This window comes from Ischnura elegans, chromosome 4 (genome assembly GCF_921293095.1).
Source record: "Ischnura elegans chromosome 4, ioIscEleg1.1, whole genome shotgun sequence".
Lineage (NCBI taxonomy): Eukaryota > Metazoa > Arthropoda > Insecta > Odonata > Coenagrionidae > Ischnura > Ischnura elegans.
The window spans coordinates 117,450,556-117,474,822 of record NC_060249.1 but is presented as its reverse complement, the minus strand read 5'-3'; the positions used below and the strand labels follow the sequence as shown (position 1 = coordinate 117,474,822).

Sequence of the window (24,267 nt, the reverse complement as noted above, 5' to 3'; positions counted from 1 at the left end):
CAGTCTCAGATTTAAGATAATACAAAAATATTTGATCTAGTAGGATGATTTGGTGGTGAGATACATACAAGAAATTTTATAAATTAACCACATTTTTTGGGCAAAAATGTGAAAAAATTAAAAAGTACATGAAACATATGTATTTTGCCAGATGGTCTCAGTGTATTTAGTCTGAAGTCACTACACACTGATACAAATATTTCGGTCATAACTGAAAGTCAATCATCAGTTGAATTGAGGTGGAATGATCCATACAATAATTTTGGATTGAAAAGCTTTTGAGTAGTAGCGGAGCTAGTAATTGTGTTCGGGGGTGGGGGAGGGGGTCAAAAACCAGTGGTGAACATTTTGGAAAAACAGGGTATTAACTAGAGGCTTTTAAACTAATTTTAACACTTTTCATAAACAAAATAACTTCATTTGTAAAAGAAATATATTGTTAATTCATAATTTTTCAATATTTCTTTTATGAAGGGAAATAATAATGTTTTTATATCTACGTGACTGGCTTTGAGCAAAAATTTGAAGGTTGTTGTTTAAGACAGAGTCACCCATTGCTATTAGTAGGCGGATCGCTGTGGAGTTACATAGAAATGCATTATGTCGTTAGAAATGGTGGGCCATTTGTCTAAAATTTCAAATGGAATTCTTTCTTATGTCTGTCCCATAGAAAATATTTAGATGCATTTATATGAGTACAATCTAATCATAGAAAATTACCCCCCTTGGAATTGGTGTGATTGGGAAAATGAAGGAGTTTGGGTTTTGAATGAGCTAGTTGAATTAGTTATTGAGGAGGGGGATCATGGGCAGATTTAGGTTGTTGTTTTGGGGGGGACTTTCCAGGGTGTAATACAAAACCTCCATGTGAGAATTCATCATAGATTCAATGTGTACAGAAGTGGCTTATAAATATTCATAAATAAAGTTTAAACATTTGATAAGCTAGAGAAATGAATTATTTCATTGAACAGCCACCTTTAAGATTAATTGTTTTTTAATTTCTCCAGAAATTACTTAATCCATCCCTTTGCATTTGAAAAGATATTGTGAGGAGCTTTATTGATAGAGTTAAGTTTTGAGCTACTATAGGGATGATCCTTCAGGATAGCTATGAAGTCCTCAATATCAGGACTAATAAATTACCTATCTTCTCCAGTCATCTGCAACGGAGAACAATGCCACATTACCCTCCATCTGAGTAGCTTCTTAACCTTTTAATATGTACTTTATCGTAGGCTTGAAAGCTCACTGTTTTTAAAACTAAAAATTCCCACCATCTCGTTTCCTTCAATCACATAATTTGTTATTATCTTGCTGATTTTTTTGCGCTGGGTCGAGTTAGTGACTTTTCCCACTATTCAAATTTTCCTCTTAGACGCGCTACGCATGCGCGAGTGGTACCAACATCAAATATTTTATGTTTACGAATGGAAATGACCCGGGTCATGAGCCGGATCATGACCGGATGCGTGAGAGCCGAAATCCGGCAGAATACAAACGAAGTACTAAAAGTTTCGGCGAAGCGGGCGAAGTGATAATGCGAGTTGGAAGGACACCCAATTCTTTGTTTGTGTGCGATAATTTCTAGACTTAACGCTACATGTGTGTCTATTTTCTAGTTTTCTGCCATCTTTTTTATTCTCGTAGATGGTTTAGTGTTACCATTTGATGAATGACAGCGTAAAACGTTGAGTAGTGCCTTCAATGTATTTGATTCTGTGGAATCGTGAGGTCCTTGTGAGATATTTTTTTTAAATAGTGAGCATTCCATGCATCCCCTTCTTCGTAGCCATGTAGATATAAGGAATTTGAGTTGTTTAGGAATCATTAACAACCATTTTGTGTAGGAAACCTACCTACCGGTTAAACATGAAGTCTGTAAGAGTCGTCAAGCAAGGCGGAAAATACGGTTACCAGGGAATATGGTTGTTATCTCTTCGATTTCGTCATTTCTTCCTTGTTCTGCTCGTGTTCCTTGTTGTATGGGGGTGTATAGTTGCTCTGACTCACTTACTTCTTCCATCTGCGACAATAACTCTACACAATGGAAGGAGTTTACATGCCCCACTCTCTCCCCTTGCTGCTCAACTTTCTCATCCACCTCCTGAAGTGCGACTTCTTCGGACATCACCCCTTGCCAAACCGATGAATACCAACTGTGGACATCACAACTGCTTTGATGTTTATCGATGCGGACATAGTTGGGAAAAGGATGGGAGGTACTGTAAAAGTCTCAGAATTTATATTAGCATTGCCCCTGTTTTTAAAATTTAGAATAAAGACCTTAAGTTTGCAAGAAATAAAGAATACTCAACGCTAATTAACAGCTTGAGATTCACTTAGTTATTAATTTTTTAATAAACTTTTTAGTATTACTTTACAGTTCTTAATCCTTCCTAATACAAATTTCATGCTTAAAAGAATACCGAACACACTTGATTTATGACATCGTACCATTAGAGGAGTAGTTAAATCACTTATGCTGATTCTGTAAATGGAAGGGATGGGGCTATTGCTGTTTTCACGGAGAGAGATATTTCCAAGTATAAAGTTGCACGGATAGACCCATTCAAATTAATAGCTGTTAAGGCGTATCGTAGTGAGCGATTGTTCGCACATTTTTTTTCTGCAGTGCTCGAGTGCCTGTGTACATCTATCCTTTGGTGCGTTTCGTGGACGAAGATGGAATCCCGGTGGCAGTGGGAGGGGGTGCGTCTCCTATCTCTCGGGAGTACTTCCGCATGCTGGATGCTCTTCAGAGGAGTGATTACTACACTTCAGATCCCTCCAAGGCCTGCCTATTCATCACCTCCATTGACACTCTCAACCAGAATTACTTCCGAGCTAGAGAGGTGTCTCAAGCCCTTGCATCTCTTCCATTGTGAGTGTGCTGTGATGCCATGAAAGTTGTTTATTCTTGGTTGTTGGGTGAATGGGGATATCTCTATGGTTAAAATAGTTGAATATCTTGTGCTCACATTATGCATTATCTTTGTTCTTGGTTCTCAACTTGGTCTTGTTCACTATCAAATATCTATTAAGTATGATTGAGCTCAACATCCATTTGCCAGCTATTAAATGTTTTTATTGTCCAGGGTTGAAGCAATTAGCTTTATCATGGATAGAAGGCGGTGAATATCATTGACCAGCTTGACTCCCATCTAAGGCTCTCAGGCAAAGGGATTATATTTGGCCATGGACATTTCTTGGAATTTTGAGTCAAGTTTTGCATGTTGCCTGATGGATGCAGGAAATGAAGGAGTGGAATGACTTACTTAAAGAAATTTTTAAGACCTTCCCCACAAATTTTAATTTTTTTCAGGGTATACGTTTTTTGATTCTTCATTGATGTCATGTTTTATTAGGGAGCATTGGGAATTGCAAATTTTAGGGTGATTTGATTCAAATTTCATAATTTGGTTTTAGTAATATATCCATATAAATGTATTTCTTGTATCCTCTATTTCTTCTATCCTGTATTCTTTCATTTTTTTAATGAAGGCATTATATTCATTTATTTTTTCTCACCTGGCGATAGCTTACTTGTGACAATAAACATCAAGTAAATACATAAATTAATAAATGTCAGTCCAGCTTGCCAGTGTTGTTTTGTGATAGAAGAAAGGTGTTGGGAACCCTGGTTACTTCATATGCTGCTCAACCAATTGCTGTCTCATGTTTATAACCCGTACTCTCATCATCCTAAAAAATTATTAACGGGCCTCAAATCTTCAGAGTCCATTTTCCATATTTTTATGAGGTTATTTAAGTATACTGGGACTAGCCGCGGTGACTTTTACGGAGTCAACCCGCAATGCACAAATTGTGCAAAAAATCATTCGCCTTGACCAGGATTCGAACCCGAATCCCTCCATTTTTCGCTGAGTGCTCTAGCCAGTTATGCTACCGAGGCGTCATTCTCCTCTGTGGAAATTTGTAGGCTATACCGGACTAGGTGGTATGGACTGCTGAGCATATTATGCGACTAGCAGTCCAGGTCGTGCACATGGCGCCACAGCCGGAGAGCAAAGCCCGAACTTTGAAGACGAAGAGGTGTTCGCTCTAGACTTATTTAAGTATACCGGGACTAGCCGCGGTGATAACTTTTACGGAGTCACCTGCAATGCACAAATTGTGCGAAAAATCCACAGAGGAAAAAATCATTCGCCTTGACCGGGATTTGAACCCAGATCCCTCCACAGGGGAGAATGACACCTCGGTAGCTTAACTGGCTAAAGCACTCGGCCGGAAATCGAGGGATCCGGGTTCGAATCCCGGTCAAGGCGAATTATTTTTCCTCTGTGGATTTTTCGCACAATTTTTATGAGGTCTTTTTTAAAGTAGGTTTTTTTTCCTCTCCCTGGATTTCTCCACATGCCTTTCAGCCTGTATGGTTGTGATCAGGGTATCACCTAGGATTTACATTGGTACATATACAAAAGTGGGAGGATCATGCACCCTGTGTCTGGTCGTATCCTGCTATTCAGGATGAAATGTATGAGTATTTGCCGGTTGGGGAGAAGGTTTAATTTAGAGGAGTGGAGGAACTAGCATTAATCCATACTCCATTTCTTTTCCTGTAATTCTGAAAAGGGTACTTATTAGGCTATGAATTGTTCTTTTGCAGCTGGAATAATGGCACAAACCACATTATATTCAACATGGTCCCGGGTTCACCTCCAGAATATTCGTCTGTGGTTGAACTAGATCTTGGGAATGCAATAGTGGCTGGTGCTGGGTTTTCGTCTTGGACTTATCGTCCTGGATATGATGTTTCCATCCCAGTTCTTAGCCCACTTACGGAAAATTTGAAGGAATCTCATGAATCTCATCGGTAAAGTCCTTCCATTGTCTACTGATTGATAAAAATAAGTGTGTTCTTGTGTATTATAGGAGTTCAGACATCATGAAGATATGAGTGGGAATAATTCCTAGTCATTGATCTGAGAATATTTTTACATGAAGTTCTGCCAAACCAAAGGTCATGGGTTTAAGTGCTATCAGGGCAGGTTGCCCAAATCCAGGGTATGGGTATTTGTGATTGTCATTGTGGTACGTTAGATTTCAAGGCCTTAAATGAAATGTTTTTGGGGCAGTGAAAATAAGCAAATAAATAAGTGAAGAAGAACTCAGATCTGGAACTGTATAGGAAAATATGTTGCTGGGTTTTCATCTTTCATTGGTATTAATTCTCTCTCTAATTTTAAGAATTAGGCTAACATTTCTACAAAATTCCCATCTTATCAGAATGCAACGAAAATGGAAAAGTAAATTATCTTTAGTACATTAGTCGCAAATTATGACTTTTAAATGGCTTCTAAAATGACAATGACATGTGATGACAATCGTGCATCCTTAATCTGCATTTTTTGCTTATTTTTTATTCATTTTAAACAAAATCTGGTAAGAATTTTTGAAGATTTTCAATGCACCTTGGATTTAAATGATGGAGTACTCGACTATGATATTGTCTTCATGTGACTGTGAACTGGACTTTGTGGGGTTTTTTAAATCTTTTGTTTTTTGTACAAATTCAATTCCCATGAAATTCCAATTTTTCTTGCTCACTGCAATCATATTGTTTTTGCCTTTCTAGATAACGTTTTTCAGTCGTTTTGGGAACAAGCTGAGTTGCATTTCTTGCACTCTGTACAAAAAATACTCTCCAAAAAATTAAAAAACCTTTATATCCAGAAATGAGTATGAAATTCAAATATGTTTACACTCCTGGCTGGAAACATTAAAATTCTAGCTGAGGTGAATCTTACATTTTTGTGCTCTGGGGAGTATCCTAGTATTTTTTTCTAATTCCTAATGAACAACTATTCGCAGGGTATGGCTTCTTGTATCAGCCCAAATAAACCTTCACCCGGAGTATGATGCAGAGCTATTGCACCTTGCACAGCGTCACCCTACTCGATTCCTTTTGCTTGGCTTGTGTCCTGATGCTCCAACAAACCATACTGTGCGCTGCCGACTAGGCCATGCGGAAAAGACTCGATACCTTTACCCTCAAGTCTTGCAGGTAACAAAATGGCTGTTTTGATTTTGTGCTTACCTATTACACCAGGCTAAGGCAAGGGTCGGCAGATGGGGCATTGTGCCACATTGAAGATCCCAGGTGGCGAAGGATCAGCACAAGGTCATGAATAGAAATGAAATACATAAATGTAATTTGTTTTGTTCCTCACAGGCATGTTGTAAGTAAGCGTGCGAAATTGATTTTTTTTTTTTTTTTTCAAAAATGGTGCTGTGACAAGTGTAATTTGGAATTCCTAATTAAGAAACTTGACTGCCATTCCAGGAAGGCATGTATAAGGCGGAACTCAAAAGAGTTACTGGTTCAATAGGGTGGTTTCCTATTATTTTTTATTGCCTAAATCGAAAGATTATTACTCCTGGAGTGCGTATTTCACGCTTTTAGATTTTTAAATGACGATACCAATTTTTCGCGATTAAATGTAAAGTGAAAAATTTCAAGCACGCGAAAACGCGACGCGTAAGTAGGAATGATGGGAAAAAGTCCGTGCGACGCATTTCTGGTTCCCCCTCCCGCCTTGTGAGGTGACCTTGATCGAGGCTCTGAGCGCTGATAAGACGCAGGATGCTAGCGGGTAGCTGAGTACCTTGCTGGCTGGTAGCGCTTGGCTTAAAAAAGGTTTATTAATACCTTATCAAACGAAGAAAACTTTCCGACCTTAGCCAGTTTTAATAGGTGATTATTAAGACATGTTTCCCTGAGCTCTGTGCCTCATGCATGCATTGGTAACCTCAGACGATGTATAACTCCTATCCTCTCGTGTAGAAACTAGGTCCCTGTGACGTCACGTGTAGTGGAATCGCATGGGTGCCAATCTGGCCTTTTTCAAATGAGGATAAAATTTGGCCCTTGCCATTCGTCTAAACCGGTATTTCAAAAACCAAATAATTTGTCTATTATGAATACACTAATGGTGGGTAACGAATCGCAATCAATGCCTTTCGTTTTATTTGATGAAGGAAACTACCCTATTACATTTGATTCACTCAGGTCAGTAAGTTGATGAAAAATGTACTTCAAAAAATTAATTTTAAGTTTTTAAGGTCCACTACATAAATCCCTATTTCCAGGTTACGAAGTTGCAGTTCTTGGATCAATATTAGTCCATTGCACTCAAAACATGCTGTCTTTGCCTGCAAAATACAAGTGAAATGACTCTTAGCTTAAACACAGATACTATAGTAGTTTTCAGATCTTGATATTCTTTTGCTTCCCTGTAAGATATACATAACTAATTGTCAGCGGCATAACTTAATTTAATCGATTCATCATAAAAATGAATCATTTACCTTTTTGATTTCATGTATAATTTATTAACAACTCTTTCCAAGATTCCCTCCATCTTCAGGTGAGCCCTCACAACATCTCCCTACCATTTGGAATGAGTACCACCCACGACCCCTACCTGAATTTCTTTGGTAATTCAGTGCCATCTTCTTATCCTCCATTGATATTTCTACCTCCTCTAATGTACGTCACCATGAAAAATGGGCCAGGAAGATATGATGGCATCCCTATTCTTTTCTAATCACTATTGCTCTCTTCCTTTTTCCCTTCTCCAATTTTCATATGATATCCAGCTCAGGCTTCTGCACCTATAATCACGGCATAAATTATTGTTCCTGTACGTGTAATTGTTGAATTTGATGAATATCCCATTAAAAATGACCAATATGAGCTGTATTCAGTGGTTTAGGAATAAAATAAAAAATTAAAGTAGAAATTGATGAAGGTGTAGAAGTAAAAAAAAATTTGCCCTTAATTTTTTGAAATGAAAACCTTACTTCTATTTATAATTAGTTGACTTTGGTTTGAATGTAGTTGGTAACTTATTTTGTTTTATTTTGTAAAAATTGGCTAATTTATAATGACATAAGTATTTAGTTATTCTATCTATCCAGAAATGTGTGGAAAGTCATTTTCAACTTAATAAAATACCTATTCATTAGGTGCTCCAAAACAAGTGTGTGATGATGACAGTGTGAAAATGTATAATTTTAAAGATGTACTAAAAGTACGTCAACATTTCATTTTATGTATGTTAGCATTTCATCAAAAATAATGAGTGGAGAAAATTTTGAGAGAATTATGTGCATAATATCTAAGCATATTAAATTCAGGAGTTATTTTTTTATTTTACTCTAGATATTTAATTATCCTTCAGAAATGGAGTAGTAAGCACTCAAAACAGAAGAATTTTCATTTTGAGGCCTTATCTACATGCTCGTTGTTTTAATCAAAGAAATACTTATTGTATTTTGGTAACTGGGAAGTATTGATCACTATTTTCAGCTCTCAACGTACTGTCTTGTGGTGCGTGGTGCTCGGTTAGGCCAGCCAGCACTCATTGAAGCAACTGCTGCTGGGTGTATTCCTGTGGTGGCTGCAGACTCATACTTAATGCCCTTCCATGATGTGATTGACTGGAAAAGGTTTGTGAACCTTTTTACTATTCACCATGAAGTGTTGATCGATATCATCCAAAAATTGCATTTGCAATTATATTTTGGGAATGTATAAAATGGATATGTTACCTATGTACTCTAGTCAAAAAAATTTCCGAATGAAGGGAATGGTACCACAATTGCTATCGTTAAAAATTCAGATTCATCTCTTCTTTTGGTATATTTCTCCTTGGTCTCGTCCTATCTGCCTTCCTCTCTTGGTATATTTTTCCTTGGTCTCATTACGACAACAGAATTTTAACAGTGAGCAAAGGAAGAATTTTATTTTTATATTTCACTATTTCACTTTTTATTGTCACTTTTATAGATTAAATAAACAATGACGATGTCATACAACTTGAGTAAATGGCTTCCTTATCTATGTGATAATTCAGAAGCTATATGGCATCTTCATGTTGGAAGGATACAAACTATTATTTGAGATATCAAAAGTTTGTAAACTGTGATAATACAATTATATACATACTCATTTCTGTACCACATTGCCTAATTCCATAACTTCAATACCAGCCTCAGACTGCCTCTCTCACTGTGGTATCATATTTGAAGGGGTAGTTCATTAGTTAAATATTTCTGACAATGAGTATTTATTGGCGTTAGAAGAACCTTTGATTTGAGGTCCTATCTCAGTAGTTCACGATCAACTTGAGTCAAATGACTGCTTGAAATCACCTTGAGGAGAAAAGTTTATGGAAAGAATCTCTAGTTTAGTTGTCTTTCAAAGTATCCTCAACTTTGATTCAACCTTTGCAGGGCAGCATTGTTTGTCCCTGAGTCTGCTCTGAGTGAATCTGTGGATCGAGTCTCATGGGTGTCAGAAGAAAGGGCGTGGGAGCTGTCTACTCAAGTTCGGTGGATCCACTCCCAGTATATGTCCTCCGCAGAGTCAGTGGCCTTGACTACGCTGCGAATCATCACAGATCGCATCCTTCCTCACCTTGGAAGATTATATAGCCACTGGAATGTTGCCCCTAGTCCAGTAAGTACCAATATTACCTTACCAAATAATCCACTATATCGAAGGTTTAAAAAAAATTTAGTCTCAAATCTATTATCTGCAAGTGATACAAAAACAATTTTTTGAAAAAAAGTTAACAAAAAATATAGGAAATGGAAACATCTTAAATATGGGTTGAGCGATAAAATTTTGAGTTGTTTTTCAATTTCAAAGTAGTGTTTCAATTACTCTTCCTGAATCCAAACATACACACTTGAAAGAAACTGATGATCCATTCTTGATCATTTTCTTACAAAATTTTCATCAATATGACTAATATACATTTTTCAACTTTCCTCATGCATTTTTTTTTGGCTCATAGTCATTAACTGCTCATACAGATTTTGTACTTTCAACTTTTTCTTTGAAGAATGTGTTCTATGCCTCAGTGCATTCCATGATTTATCCTTTTATGGTGGCTGTGTGATGATAATGCATGCATGCCACCATTTAGCTATGTTTGCCATTCCACTTAGTTATGGCTCTTCTCATATTCATTCCATAAGCGTTAAGTGAAAGTGCTTCCTTGTGGGTTTTATACTCATCATTTATCTTGTTCATTGTGTTCAGCAAAATCTCTATTTTTTTATACTTTCCTAGGTATTTGATTTCAAGTTCACAGTACAGTGAGTCCTCGTTCTACGTCACCCCGTTTAACGTCATTTCACGATAACGTCACGAAAATTTTGAGACCGTCATTCGTTTATCGCACCTAAGCTTCGCGATAACGTCAAGTCTTTTAAATTTCGCACGAAAAAAAAGGCGAAGCGGTGGGCGTTGCAGGTTGTTCGTTTTGTGGGCGGTAATACAGTCAGTCTAAGCAAAGTGTAAAACGGTGTGTTTATTCTTAATTGCGATTACGGTTTTAGCAAAAATTTCTGCAAAATTAATTCTTGCAAAGGTGCGCAAGGTTTTACTTGACATAATGGTTTTCAGGAACCTAAAAAGTGATTTCAAGGCATTTTTCCGTGTAGAACTCGGAGTTTTTGTCGTCACTATTTTTGCCGAGTTCACAATAATTTTGGTTCCTGTAACTGTGACGATGTTTCAGCGATGATGATGCCCAGGCGACGCTCGCCCGGGCGACCACCATAGCGAAGCCGAAAAGCAAATGCTGGAAGATACAAAAATGGAGAAGGATTTACGTCTCTGCTGCTATTGTCGTCGATGAAGACAGGAACTCGTATTTATACGATAGTTTGGCATTCCCACCGTAAAAAATGCCCCAGATATGATACACTAACATTTTTTTCGCGTAGGAATTGTGAGGTCTAGGAGCCGATATTCGCTTTTTACATTGTTTCTTATGGGATATTATGCTTCGATTAACGTCATTTCGTTTATCATCACATTTTTTAGGAACGGTAAGTGACGTTAAACGAGGACTCACTGTAGTTACAGAAGCTATAAGATATGAGCTTCCTTAACCCTTTTGTTGCTGAATTTGTAGGTTTGCTCTAAAAAAATTTTATAAAGCCTAATATGCATTTTCTGAAGCTAATTTTTTTTTTTTCGTTGACTCTCAAAACTTTCGGGTATGTTAAAGCATGATAGATACAAAAAAATAGAGACAAAATCTATACGAAGCTCAAAAAATAAAAGGCATCAGTGCAAAATAAGCCAGGCCGATAGATGGGCCCTTGGTACTCTTCGCATATACTACCCGGGCCGATGGATCGGCCCCCTGGCACTGGAAGGGTTAATGTCCAAAATGAGTAATTATTTTTATCCCTCTCATTTCAGATGTTGCCCAAGTCTCCATTGTTCCTCCCAGTCACTGCACCACGAGAGCAAGGATTCACTGCTGTGGTATTGACGTACGATCGTTTGGACAGCCTCTTTACTTTGATTCAAAAGTTGGTCAAAGCTCCATCTTTGACAAAAGTGCTAGTGATTTGGAACAATCAGCACAAATCTCCTCCTCATGGTTGGTACATTTTATCTCTCTTACTGAATTTGATGTCTTATTTGTGCATGACCTGTGACTGAAACTGACCTAATTTCTCTTGCTTTCTGTTACTTTCTGTTGAAATTCTGTGTGTTCCCCTTTGCAAAATGCCTTTATCAATTAAGAATGCTCTATGTTAAGGCACATAACCTATAATAAGCTCTCAATATCCATGATAATGAATTGACGTAGAATCATCGTTGATCAAAAATTTGTGCGACTGAAAAACGTAAAAATGCTGCGGTGACATTAGTATTTCAGTGGATATAATATATTTTTCATGCTGTGACTGCATCAATAAAAATATCAGTTCGCTATTCTTTGTGCCTCGCACTTCTATTTAGATACCTCAAAGTTTCAGGTTAATATGCTTTCACCCTGGGAACTATTTATATGGAGGAGGAAATAGTGCTCATTATGAGTAAACTATCGTGATAAAACTTTTGGGCTATTTTGCTGCGTCAATTTTTGGATAACCCCTATATTTCCTGATTGATTGATACTGATGCTTTCATTGACGCTGTTTGTTTTCTCATGTAATTCAGAAACCTCAAAATTAGCCAATGTGGAAACCGTTAACTATCAAAAACAGAGTCAAAACTGTCAATCATTTTCCCTATTCATTCCCACAAGTTTTTATCACCAGGACAACCACCTGTAAATGTGTTAACACAGATTCAGTAAACCAGATGATCAGAAGCTACTTAGGGTGCTTTCCATTCATTGACACACGTCGACACAAGTCAACTTGCGTCGCGGTTTCCGTGTTCCATTCTATGTGTGTCGCCGACTGTTGTGACACAGGTCAACAAACGATAACGCGCTGGCATTGGAGAGTTATAAACAGTTACCGCGAGTCGACACTAGTCGACGCGTGAGTCGCATGAATGGAAAGCACCCATAGTGAAAAGTGTTACTGTATTAGAGGAAGATAATTGAAAGTTAATGGCAAAAGAAGTGCTATGGTACCATATAGTGCTTTTCTGTAATACTGGAGAGGAAATGTTAGGACTTTTTGCATTTCGTTCTCAGTATAATTTATTATAAACATAATTTCACTTTTCTCTTGTGTCCTGTTATTAGTAAAAATTGTGTAGCTTATTGTGCTTACATAATTATTTTTAAAATTTTCCTCATCATATCCAGGGTAAGTCTAAGTTTTCATGTTTCATCTTTCTCGTTACCCAGTGTTTCACTGAAGTAAGAATCCATCCGTAGAAGAAATAGGTAAACTTCTTCTAAATAGCAAATCCATGGAAAAATTCCTGGGAGTGAGTTTCTTGCTTCTTTTATAATTATGATATTTCTGTTAAGCACCTGATTTTATTTGTTGTGGTACTGGGGTGATTTTGTTTTAACTTTTTGGCAGTGTTGGTCTGTATTTTACCAAGAGCTCAATTTACGATGGATTCATTTTCTATCCGAACACAAGGGGCATAACAGGTGCTGATTTTTCCCAATGCTGTTATCCTACCTTGGGTATGCTTTTTTACTCTCTCATAAATAATTATTCATGTGTATAAAATGTTTAATCCTTATTTCCACCTCACGACACGGAATACACGTATGTGCGAGCTAATAGATGGATTCTTTGTATGGTACTGTTATGTTACATCTAAAGATGAATTTGAACTTGCCCTGTTGGACAGATTAAAGACGTGGAAATCCTTTGTACATATGTATTATTTTATTTTCATATTATGTCATACACTGCCCAATTAATCAGAGTATTTCACTGACATTTTATTTCGATTTTAATTCAGCATCGCTGTGGCCGAAAGTTGGGAAACCTTTGAAAGTGATTCGCACAAGAGCCAATTTGCTCTCCAACCGCTTTTATCCGTATGAGGAGATTGAAACAGAGGCCATTCTCACCATTGATGATGACATTGTCATGCTCACAGCTGATGAGTTGGAGTTTGGATATGAGGTGAGGCTCCTTCCTTTTTTTATTCCTGTCACTAAAAATTAATGTTGATGGCTCGATTCTCTTCAGAAAAGTTAAATAGACCCTAACATTTTCTGAGTGAAGAAATAATTATAGAGGTGAAGATTTTACAGAATGCAGAAACTAAAGTCAAGAGGTGGAGCTCTTACTTGTTTAAAGGGAGCAGTGGCAGCCCAATAAGGAGAAGGGACTTAGTGCCACTTCACCTATATTTTAAGAGGAAATACGAGAATGCCAATTTACGCATACTTTGGGATTTTGCATGAGGTTTTATAAGCAATATGTTCCCTTAGTTATGAGGTATGTTCAGAAAATAATAGGAACTAAATTTTTAAATTTCTCGCTAGCTTGGAGAATCTGTCAATTTTTTACTATGTTGGTATACATTCCTCTGAAGTATGATAAAAGTTTCAGTAGCATTCATTTTTTACTTTGTATGTGGCAGCCACTAAGGTTATTCGTGTTTTTATGAGATCAGCGATTTTTGCCTCACTCGTCATTGCTTTTTCATGAATTTTTGGCCAAAAACAATATGGTAGCAATGTCCTAGCCTCCATATTTATCGGACATGGTTTTGCGTGGCAATTTCCCATTAGCAAAAATAAAAGAACCTCAAAGGGCTGTTGTTTTACAAGCATAGATGAAATTAAGAGAAGTATCTGACAGATGTAAAGGCTCTCCCAAAGATTGAGAAATATTTTAAGGATCGGAAGAAGCACTGACACAAGTGCGCTGTATCTGATGGGAGCTATTTTGAAGGTTCAACATTAATGTAGATGAATAAGTCTTTTTTTTTTCAAAAAACTAAATTTCCCTTTATTATGCACTCAAGGCGAAAGGTGTTTGCCACTTTAAACGATTTTTCTGATTGGAGTGATGAGTACGACACTATCGACGTGAAACCTTTGCTAATATATAACAGTCACTGCATTTTTTTCTGTCTAGCTTATCTAAATTGACATAAATTCAAAATTGTAAGTTTTACCTGTTGTAATTTTTTGAATATATTATTTTTGGTAAAAAACAGTCATAGCAAAAGAATTCTAGCCAAGTTATTAGTCCAATGAGACTTTTAAAACCAAGAAATATGCATGTTTAAAGTAATAAATCAATGAATTATAATAGGTCCTCCCGATAGTAGTTCCATCTCTTGGTTAAGATTCACACTCTGTGCCTATCGTGTTTAGCCTTAATGCTTAACTTGCTTCATCTGTTTCATCAATGGAACTATGTACATAGTATGCAATTGATTTTCAACTCACTTCGCATTTCAAATTAACTTGAAATTTTGCACACTCACTTTTTCCTGATAAAAATACAATATTAAATAATCAGACATTTGAAATTTTATTCTATCGTGCTCTAATAATTAACCTAATGTTCATGTGGAAAAAATAGTATAAATTTTATAGTGAGATGACATAGCTATAATTTATTTTGTTGAAATCAATTTAACAGCTCTGGTTTAATGGATTACATGATTCACCACTTAATAGAAGAAAGTATACCTTTAAAAAATAGGTACAAAAACACACTTTCCAAAAACAGGATAAAATGCATTAATAAGTGAAAGATAATTTTTCGTCGCTCGAAGAACAAAGCCTGGGTGCTGGTTAGATTTAAGATGATATTGCGTGCCACTCCTTGCTCACCTATCACCCCCTTCTACCCTCAATTCTATTATACCTAATGAGGACCCACACTTTATTCTTCGAGTGGTGATAAGCTTATTTTTAATTTTTATAGCATTTCGCACAGTTTTTGGAAAAAAGGCATTTTAATTATCGTTTATTTTTTTTGTATTTTCTGAACACTGCACCTTGTGCATGGAAAATTGTAGCATAGTGCTCGTGTGTGATTTTGATATATCTGTTAATTGGCAACCTTTTAATCTCCTGGGAACATGAATCACTCAATTCCTCTACCTATAAGCATGGTGAGAAAAGGGAAAATGGAGAAGATAAGTGTCTGGAGAGGAAGAGAGTGCAAGGCCAAGGTGTGGCATTGGTCACCATGGCTGCTGCCTGCTACTGTAGACTCTCGTTAATAAGAACATTGTAATTACGAAGTTCTCGTTATTATGAAGCAAATCGTTGGTCCTGACGAGAAGGCCTATGCAATCTATAGTAAAAAGAACGTTATTACGAAATTTTCATTTTTACGAAATTATGAACCTCAGTCCCTACAATATGTGGTTACAATATGAACTTTATTACGAAGTTTCATGCAAGTTTCATAAGCAACAGTATTTAGGTGGAAATTCACTACACTAAGTTTTAATAATCGTGCCACGTTTAAGTTCTTCAGGAAGATATCAACCCTCAATTCCATCATGCCGCATTCTTTGGTTAAGAAACTGAAATGAATTTTCCTGTTTATATGTATTTCCATTTAATTTAATCGTGTTTATAATGTACTGTTTTTTTCGACGACTCTTAAAAGAAGCATTCATACGAACTTCGTTAGTACGAACTTCCGGTTTTGCGGTTTGCGGTCCCATGAACTTTGTAATAACGAGAGTCCACTGTAAATGCTTTTCAGAGCACTTCTCTAGCAGAGTGAACTTCTGTGCAATTTCCTCATAATTCACTCCCACCAGGATTTCCTATGTAACAGTAGCCCACCTGCGTCTCTCTGTTTGTCTCTTTTAAATTTGAGCGTGGATTTTGCTTAAACATCTGTAGCTTGATATCATCAACAATGATGAAGTCTGTAGTTTACCAAAAACTCAATTTACTATATGAAAGGACAATAATAATAATAATAATAATAGATTTATTGGTAGTTAAGTAAATGGTTTACAATTGACCTCGTCAGTTCACTGTACATACATATAATTACAATTTGCAACTTAAATAAAGAACAGGATTATTCAGAAAACCATATCTGCTGCATGAGTGAAAAACTCATTCACGGAGTACAGCGATTTAGATGCTAGCCAGGAGTGTACAACAGATTTGAATTTTGTACTGCTGCTTCCTCTTGCAAACTCAGGTAAATGATTGAAGAGCTTAATGCCCATGTTTGAAAAGGAATTTTGTGTTATATTTAGTCTCATTTGACCTGCAAATAGGTGATTATTTCTTCTAGTGTCATGGTCATGTATGTCGGATCTTATTGTAAAAGACTGGAGATTGTCTTTCGTATGTACAAGTACTCTATATACATACAGACTGTAGATGGTCAGTATATTCAGTTTCCTGAATAATGGCCTACAATGTTCAGTAGAGGGAGAATGAGTTATTATTCTTATGGCTTTTTTCTGTAACAGAAAAACAGATTTTGTAGCTGGGGCATTACCCCAGATATCTAGCCCATAACTCAAGTGACTGTTGAAAAGAGCATAGTAAATGGACTTGAGATGTTCTGAGGGGATTAGAAAGCTTAGCTTCCTCAATACGTACAGTGATTTTGAGAGTTTTTTTTGTGATCTCTGAAATGTGTGCAGTCCAATTTAGTTTTGAGTGTAGGTGAAATCCTAAAAGTTTAACTGTGTGCGCCTCGCGCATTAGGGATTTTAGGCTACAGATGAGATTTTGCGTTTTGTCTTTATTTAGTGTAAAACCATTAGTTTTAAACCATGTTGTGGCTGTACTTAGATTGCTATCAAGAAGGCTATTGGCATCCGATAAATTTTTGCAGTTGTGCAATATTGTTGCATAATCAGCACACAGGATCGAGTCTGATGGGAGGTTGTTGGAGAGATCGTTTGGACCTCACTCAATGATAAGGACCTCACTCAAAGTGGAAAACCTAATCCTCAATGAGACCTAAATGTCATAAAATGTCATCGAGAGCAAATGTATGGCATTAGATCCTGCCCATTCCAGGCATATTGATGGGCTTTTTTTTTAAAGCTTCAATGTGGTCTGCAAGTTTGAGAAGCTTCACCTCTATCATAAAGGAAATTCAGACAATACCTGAAAAATGTCTTAATGGTTTGTTACAATGGTGGGAGTCTTAGTCTTATGCTGATATTTCTTTCATTATATCCTCTCTCCTAATGTTAAGGTATGGCGTGAATTTCCTGACCGAATTGTCGGGTTTCCATCTCGCACTCACGTGTGGGAGAACTCGAGTCACAGCTGGAAATATGAGTCTGAGTGGACCAACCACATCTCAATGGTGCTTACCGGAGCTGCGTTCCACCATAAAGTGAGTTCGTATTTGTTGGATTTTGAGTGCAGTCTGTTTATTCCTCACCATTGCTTCCTAAATGAGCTTTGATGCCAGTGAACTTGTAATAATAATGACTTTTCTTCATCTCCAGACTTTAAAAAGCTAAAACTAATTGTTGATTGTGGAAAAGCACTCAGTACCAATTACCCCAAAATTTCAAAGCTGTACATTCAAGGAAACATTTCAACTTTTTCCTTGATCATTGAATGTAGCTGATTCTTCTTTATGTTTACCTCAGACTAAAAATCCTGTTCTCATGCAAAGAATAATCAATTTCAGTATTGGAGCTACATGTATACTACATCAATGCCTGGAAACATCAAGGAATGGGTAGATGATCACATGAACTGTGAAGATATAGCCATGAATTTCCTGGTGGCCAATGTGACTGGGAAGGCTCCTATCAAGGTATTGTTCCTATTCAAGAATCTAGACAAGGTAGAGGCCAACTATTGGCCATATTCGAAAGTAGAGCTCCGAGGATACCGAGCAGTTACCTTAGAAAATCACGTTGACAAATCATTAGAATTGTCGGCTATTTTTTAAATTTCTCTTGTTATTTTGTTGGTGTAAAGTTTTCATAACGTCATAAGTAATATATTTTATTCATTTGTATTTATGTATAATGCCTTCCAGTAGCCATTCATTGCTACAATTCATCACTTACTGTGACTGTGGTTCACAACTAACATATTAAACTTTTTCTTTTCTACCCTACTAAGAGTAGCATTTTTTATCAAGGTCACAGATTTATGGCTGTGGGATCCTTTGAATAATCGCTGTGAGAAAGTAGTGGATATTTCAGCTGTGACTTATTAGTTCCTGAATCTTTATGCTATTGCCGTTGCCCGTTGGTATGGAAATACCTCCCCAAAACCATAAAAAAATTTCCTCAAAATTTTCTACTTTATTTCACACAGTGGATTGACGATTCATCCATTTACACCAATGTAATCATCACAACACTATCCTCCATGAGTCGGCCATATTGGTACGTCACTGCTTGCATTGGTGATTTCAGTCTCAAATATGAGCCAGCCTTGACAGTACAGTTGGAATCCACTTTAGTTTGGATATTCCACGAAAAAAAAACAAAATAAGTTTCATTTTCTTGCAGCTTTCAAAACGTCCTCTTATTTTTACACTTCAATGTCTGACTGTGAATAAAATAAGATTTCCCGTGCTGTGTTTTCTTTGAATATCATATGAAAGTAATATTCTTTAATTTGATTTTCCATTTTTTTTTTTGTTGTATCCCATCCAGTGTTGCCTAATGCTCTACTCTATCTGATAATGCTCTCTCAAGGTCTTATGAGCCGACAGTAATACCATTTTCTGGTAAATGGCTTGATTTAACCTCAGTTGCAGAATTTATTTGCTACTAGCTCAAGATGTACTGAGGTGAAATGCACATATTTTATTTATGTTATGGTTTTCATGGTACATATAAGGAATTACGATTTGTTATTTTGTCACAGCAATATTTATTTTCCATTTGTAGTCAATATTTTACAATGCTAAGATCAGCATCACCATAAAGGCTGTTTTACACAGGACATGTACTTGCACAATCTTACGTGTGTATGAAGGCGCAGTCAAAATGGCATCATGTACAGTGGTGAATTGCTAGAACACATGCGAGAATGCATGGACGTGAGATGGCAAAATAGCCCCTGTTATAATTTCGTTCATGCATTCACACAATTCCGTACCATTTTAGAAATTAATGCAGGTCTAACCTGTGCAATTCCGTGCCCCGTGTAAAACAGCCTTAAGAGTCTTTATTAGGGCATTATTGCGGACCCTTTAACCTGAAGACGTCAGGATGATCACTGGCAAAACTGTTGTCAGTGGCTGTACTGGACAAGGTGCAACCAAAAAAATGGAAAATCATCGTTCACTTCACGGAAATATGAGAAGTGACATGAGAAATTTTTGTGGCTTTTATAGCAATGTTGGTCTTAGCATTAGAAAAATGTTGATGGCAACTACAATATAAATGTTGTGACAAAAGCTGATTGTGTTTACTTATACCATAAGAATCATAATCCCTATTGGAAATATTCAATTGAACCGTTCAATAGGGCAGTTTCCTTCATCAAAGAAAACAAAAGGCATTGATTGCGATTCATTACCATTTCGTTATGTATTTGGTTTTAAAAAACCTAGTTTAGATGAATGTTAATGGTCAATTTTAACCTCATGTGAAAAATACCTGATTGGCACCCATGCAATGCCACTCCATGTGACGTCACAGGGACCTAGCTGCTATACAAATAGTAAGGAGTTTTACATCATCTGAGATTAGCAATGCATGCATGGGGAACAGTGCCACATCTTTTATCAGTTCTAACAATCTTGAATAGTCATCTTATAGCAAAATCTTTGCTTTGATTAACAGAACACAACACTAGATCCACAACTTTTACCAGTTCCCACAATGTTAAATAGTTATCAAAAAGCAAAAGTTCTGTCGTAATTAGCGATAGCCACTACACCAACAAGTATCTCACATGTCTTTATCTAAGAAAGATATCTTTAAATTACTTATGAATATAATTCTGGTTGTGCCTTAAGGCAACATGGAGTGTGTTTCACAACAGAAACATGTAACTCATGTTTATACAAGAACTTGGGGATTTCACTTCACACAAACAAACCTGCATGATACACACTACTCAGACAATGCTTGTAGTTTCTTGTCGGCGACGCAACGTACGTGTGCGTAATTATGTTAAATAAATATGCTTTTATGTTAAATACAAATACATTTTAGATATATGTAGCTAAAAAATCTGAAGACCAACGATAAATTACTAAATGAACTCACTAAAACGCAACAATCACATCAAGGTTTTCACTATATCACTGAAGAGACACACAAATGACAAAACTCAACGCTGCGGGGATTTAGCTCAGGTTAAGTAATACTGATATTAATGAATGTTTTCTCCATAAGCAAGAACTTCACCACAATTCATCAACCACATGCTCTAAACATGAATAACGGAATAACAGTATTGGCAAGCTATTTTCCCTAGGCAAGTGCCGGCACTGTGCCAGCTATACTTTTATAGGAGAAGTAAGGATTGAAGGGACTTAAAAGTCGTGATATGTAGTAGTTTTGATTTGCGTGATCACTTCATTAGCCATCATTGGTGGTTTGTGATAATTGTGATAGTGAATTCCAGTGGAGACCTAGCTTGTGGGTCAATTCAATTGAAAATTTTTGAATTAAATTGAATATTTGAAAATTCAGTTGAATCTTTTCTTCGAATTATATTGAATTTCCTAATATTAAAGTGAATATTCGTATTCTCAATAGAATATTCGGAAATTCAATTGAATTTTGGTTTCCAATTGGAACTTTCAATTGATTCCGCTGATTTTTTTCCAATTGGGATATAAATAAAATATGTGTGTGTCACCTCTGTAAATTTCTAGCAATTAAACGGTGCAACTAAGGTCATATCACGTAATTTACATGAAAATGACATTAGTCCGTTAATTAAGCTCGAGTGAGCATTAGTTTATAATAATGAGCATTGAATTGTCCATAATTTGAATACCATTGAGTCATTAATGAATAACATTGAGTTTTCATGTCAGTGAATATCATCTAGATAAGCATAACTTTTTCTGGACAAAATATGTATGAGGTACCTACGTACTTCTTTTGATTTAACCAGTCATGGCAGAGCATCCTATAACTATGGTGAGAGTTCCATAGTAGTGAGTTTCTAAGTGGGTGGTTTATGTAGATGCTGAGATCATCTGCTGATAATGAGTGCTATTATCCTACTGCTATAACAAGTCAATTTTGTCATCGTTGATATCAGCCTTATCTCTTGAAGGTTGCCCAGAGCCCCTCTATGACATGCTAAGTTTTTAGTCCAGCCATTATTATTTTGTTGGGGAAAGGAAACCTGATAGATTGCGCTACATATTATGATCATCCTTGACTATTTGAGTCAATCATTACAAATGAAGTTTAAGATATATTTCTTGAGCAATTTTCAGTTTATGTGTGGCCAAAGGCCCCTGAAGTTTATGAAGGTTACAGATAGCATGCCATCTTAGAAAATTTTAATTTGATTGGCTATTGTTGGTAAGATTTTTCTTACATTCTAAATTTCTATTTATATACTAATATGGTATTCAATCTACATTCTTTTGTATGCAATCTTATTTCAGTGTACTCATTCATTTTGATTCTGTGGTTTAAAAATTTCATGAAATCATCCAAAATTTTAAGGTTTCCAAAAATGTTTTAAGAAATGCTTGACACTACTCCTTGTATTTCTTTCCTACCAATTGCCACAAGTCTCTACTAAGGATTAGAAGATCATATGATGATTTGGACATAAGTTTGGGCATTAAGATATTCAAATCTCTCTCCTCAGGTGACTCCAAGGAAGAAGTTCAAATGTCCCGAGTGCACAAACACGGAAATGCTCTCCGCTGACCTCAATCATATGCTTGAGCGATCACGCTGTATAGATCGCTTCGCTTCCTTGTATGGCTCCATGCCCCTGCAATCTGTCGAGTTTCGTGCCGATCCTGTACTCTACAGGGATAATTTCCCAGAAAAGCTGAAGCGTTTTAATGATATTGGCAGTCTGTGAAAACATTTTATTGCAGATTCATTTAAAGCTTCTCATGCAATGTCCAGTGATTGGAATATCAGAAGCTTCTTCATCCGAGCAATAAGCCTCTTTTTAAGTGGTTAAGAAATGTTAGTGCCTGTGAATTTTAAAGTAATACTCTGAAAAATATGGGTGTTACTAGTGCAAAACTTGGCTAAAGTGAGCAGCTGTTTGCATGAGTGAATATAGCATTGTTTCTTATACCAGTGAATTGTTAGCACTTGCAGTGTGGAGAAGTGAATGGCTTGTGCATTTGTGTTTTATATCTGTGATCCAAGTTTAAACTTTCGAAATAGGTGTCTTACGGAGAAACTGCTATGAATGAATATATGTACTGAATATGCAGCTGAGGGTCAGATGTTGTTTTTCTTTTTTGCTTGTGCTGCATTTAGTTCAGCTGTAGTTCATAAAACTTCTAGTCAACTTTTTAGTTCCATTATCTCATATTTGGTGATTCATTCAATGTCTCTCAGCTAAGCCTTAAGCAATTGTTTTGTTATCAAAATACAGTTGTCTTAGAATTTTCTCAGTGCCATTTTTCGTTTTCATAGAATTGTGACTGTGATTTAATATTACTCAACTTCTGTGAAGAAATGTTGTCCTGGTAAAATGGAATGTTAGTACTTTTTGATCAATAATGAGTACATAGTGGCATGCAATAAATTTGCATTACATCAGAGGGCATTGGGAATAAGGAAGCAGCTGCTTCTGTGGTAGCAAATGCTGTTGATGCATTACATTCCTAATCTTCTGGATAGCAGCACACATTGGGTATTCTCTAATCTACAGATGAATACCCTCCATGCACTGATTGTAAGCTTATGGAATTTAGGACGACAATTGTTGTTCCAGTGTGTGAAGGGAGCTAGGGAACAAAGGGGATGTGAGCAAAGGACCAACAGTGCCCCCTCAATGGTGGCAGATTAAGGAAGGGGGCCACCCTCCTCTGCCCCCCATAATTTCTGAAAAAATTGAAAAGATGGTCATTTTTAAGGCACCTCTCCAATGTATATTATTTTTCATCAGCTTAACAAGCTAGATTTAAAATAAATGGATGAATATGTAAAAGCCAATTGTCTATCCTAATAAGACCTCTGACGCATTATTCCTGCAAAGTATTGCATACCACCAAAGAACTGTGGTAAGTAAAGAACTGCCTCTCCCCAAACCTGTGGCCACTTACCCTTTTAGACTGACTTTCACTGGACCTAATCCAATATCACCTCTTAGAGTTTGAAAATTGTGAATTACTACATATGTATATCAACTGTGAAAAAATTTGGTCATGTGGCGTAAACTACAATACCTACTACCTTTTTAGCCAACCCTTGTCAATGACAAGGCTATCATGTGGAACATTGATACAGTCGAAATGAATTGGAACAACTAGAGAAACAACATGGCTGGAATGTGGAACATAATTCCAGTTTTTTTTTTGTTGTGCTCTCAGGCTCTAGATCAGGAAATTCATTTCCAGATCAGGAATTTCAGTTTGATACCCATGTCCAAATCTGACCTGACTAATTTCAGATCTAATCATTAATTGGCGACTTATATGAATTTTTTGATGGATCATTATTTGCATCATTTGGAATAAGATTACCTGCAATATATGTATATTGATGGTGTCGGACTGATAATATAGTAAACCTGAAGATAAATGCAAATAATTAGTTGTGTCAGGCATGACTTTATGGAATCTAATTAACATGATGAAAAGTAAAGAAAACTTTGTAAGTCCACATAAATATTTAATATATGACCTAGGTTTGAACGTGGCACGTTATTTTGGACAAGGCGGGATCAAGAATTTTTTTCTGGCGGAGGACACAAGAGCCTGACAGGCAAACAGCCTTCTAATATTTGAGATGAAAAACAACATTCAACTACTACTATGCAGAATATTCTCTTAATTTAAATGAAAGTTATTTATATGAAATTAAATGCTTAAGGCCGAGTAATTACCAAAACAAAACAATTGTAATGATAACCGTATTAAAAATCTTGCCAATTATTTGAGGGTCTGGGGGGAGAGGGGGCA

General features: G+C 36.5%; 1 protein-coding gene across 1 annotated transcript; it reads left to right on the top strand.

Moving 5' to 3' along the window:
• Window positions 1-1,508: 1,508 nt before the first annotated feature.
• On the top strand, window positions 1,509-23,294 carry LOC124157943 (exostosin-2). The gene is made up of 11 exons (XM_046533051.1): window positions 1,509-2,222; window positions 2,636-2,884; window positions 4,631-4,837; window positions 5,836-6,028; window positions 8,336-8,475; window positions 9,262-9,487; window positions 11,249-11,432; window positions 13,217-13,383; window positions 17,413-17,556; window positions 17,860-17,988; window positions 21,984-23,294. The coding sequence occupies exons 1-11, from the start codon at window positions 1,873-1,875 to the stop codon at window positions 22,203-22,205; spliced, it is 2,211 nt and encodes a 736-aa protein (XP_046389007.1). The 5' UTR covers window positions 1,509-1,872; the 3' UTR covers window positions 22,206-23,294.
• The last annotated feature ends 973 nt before the right edge of the window (window positions 23,295-24,267 follow it).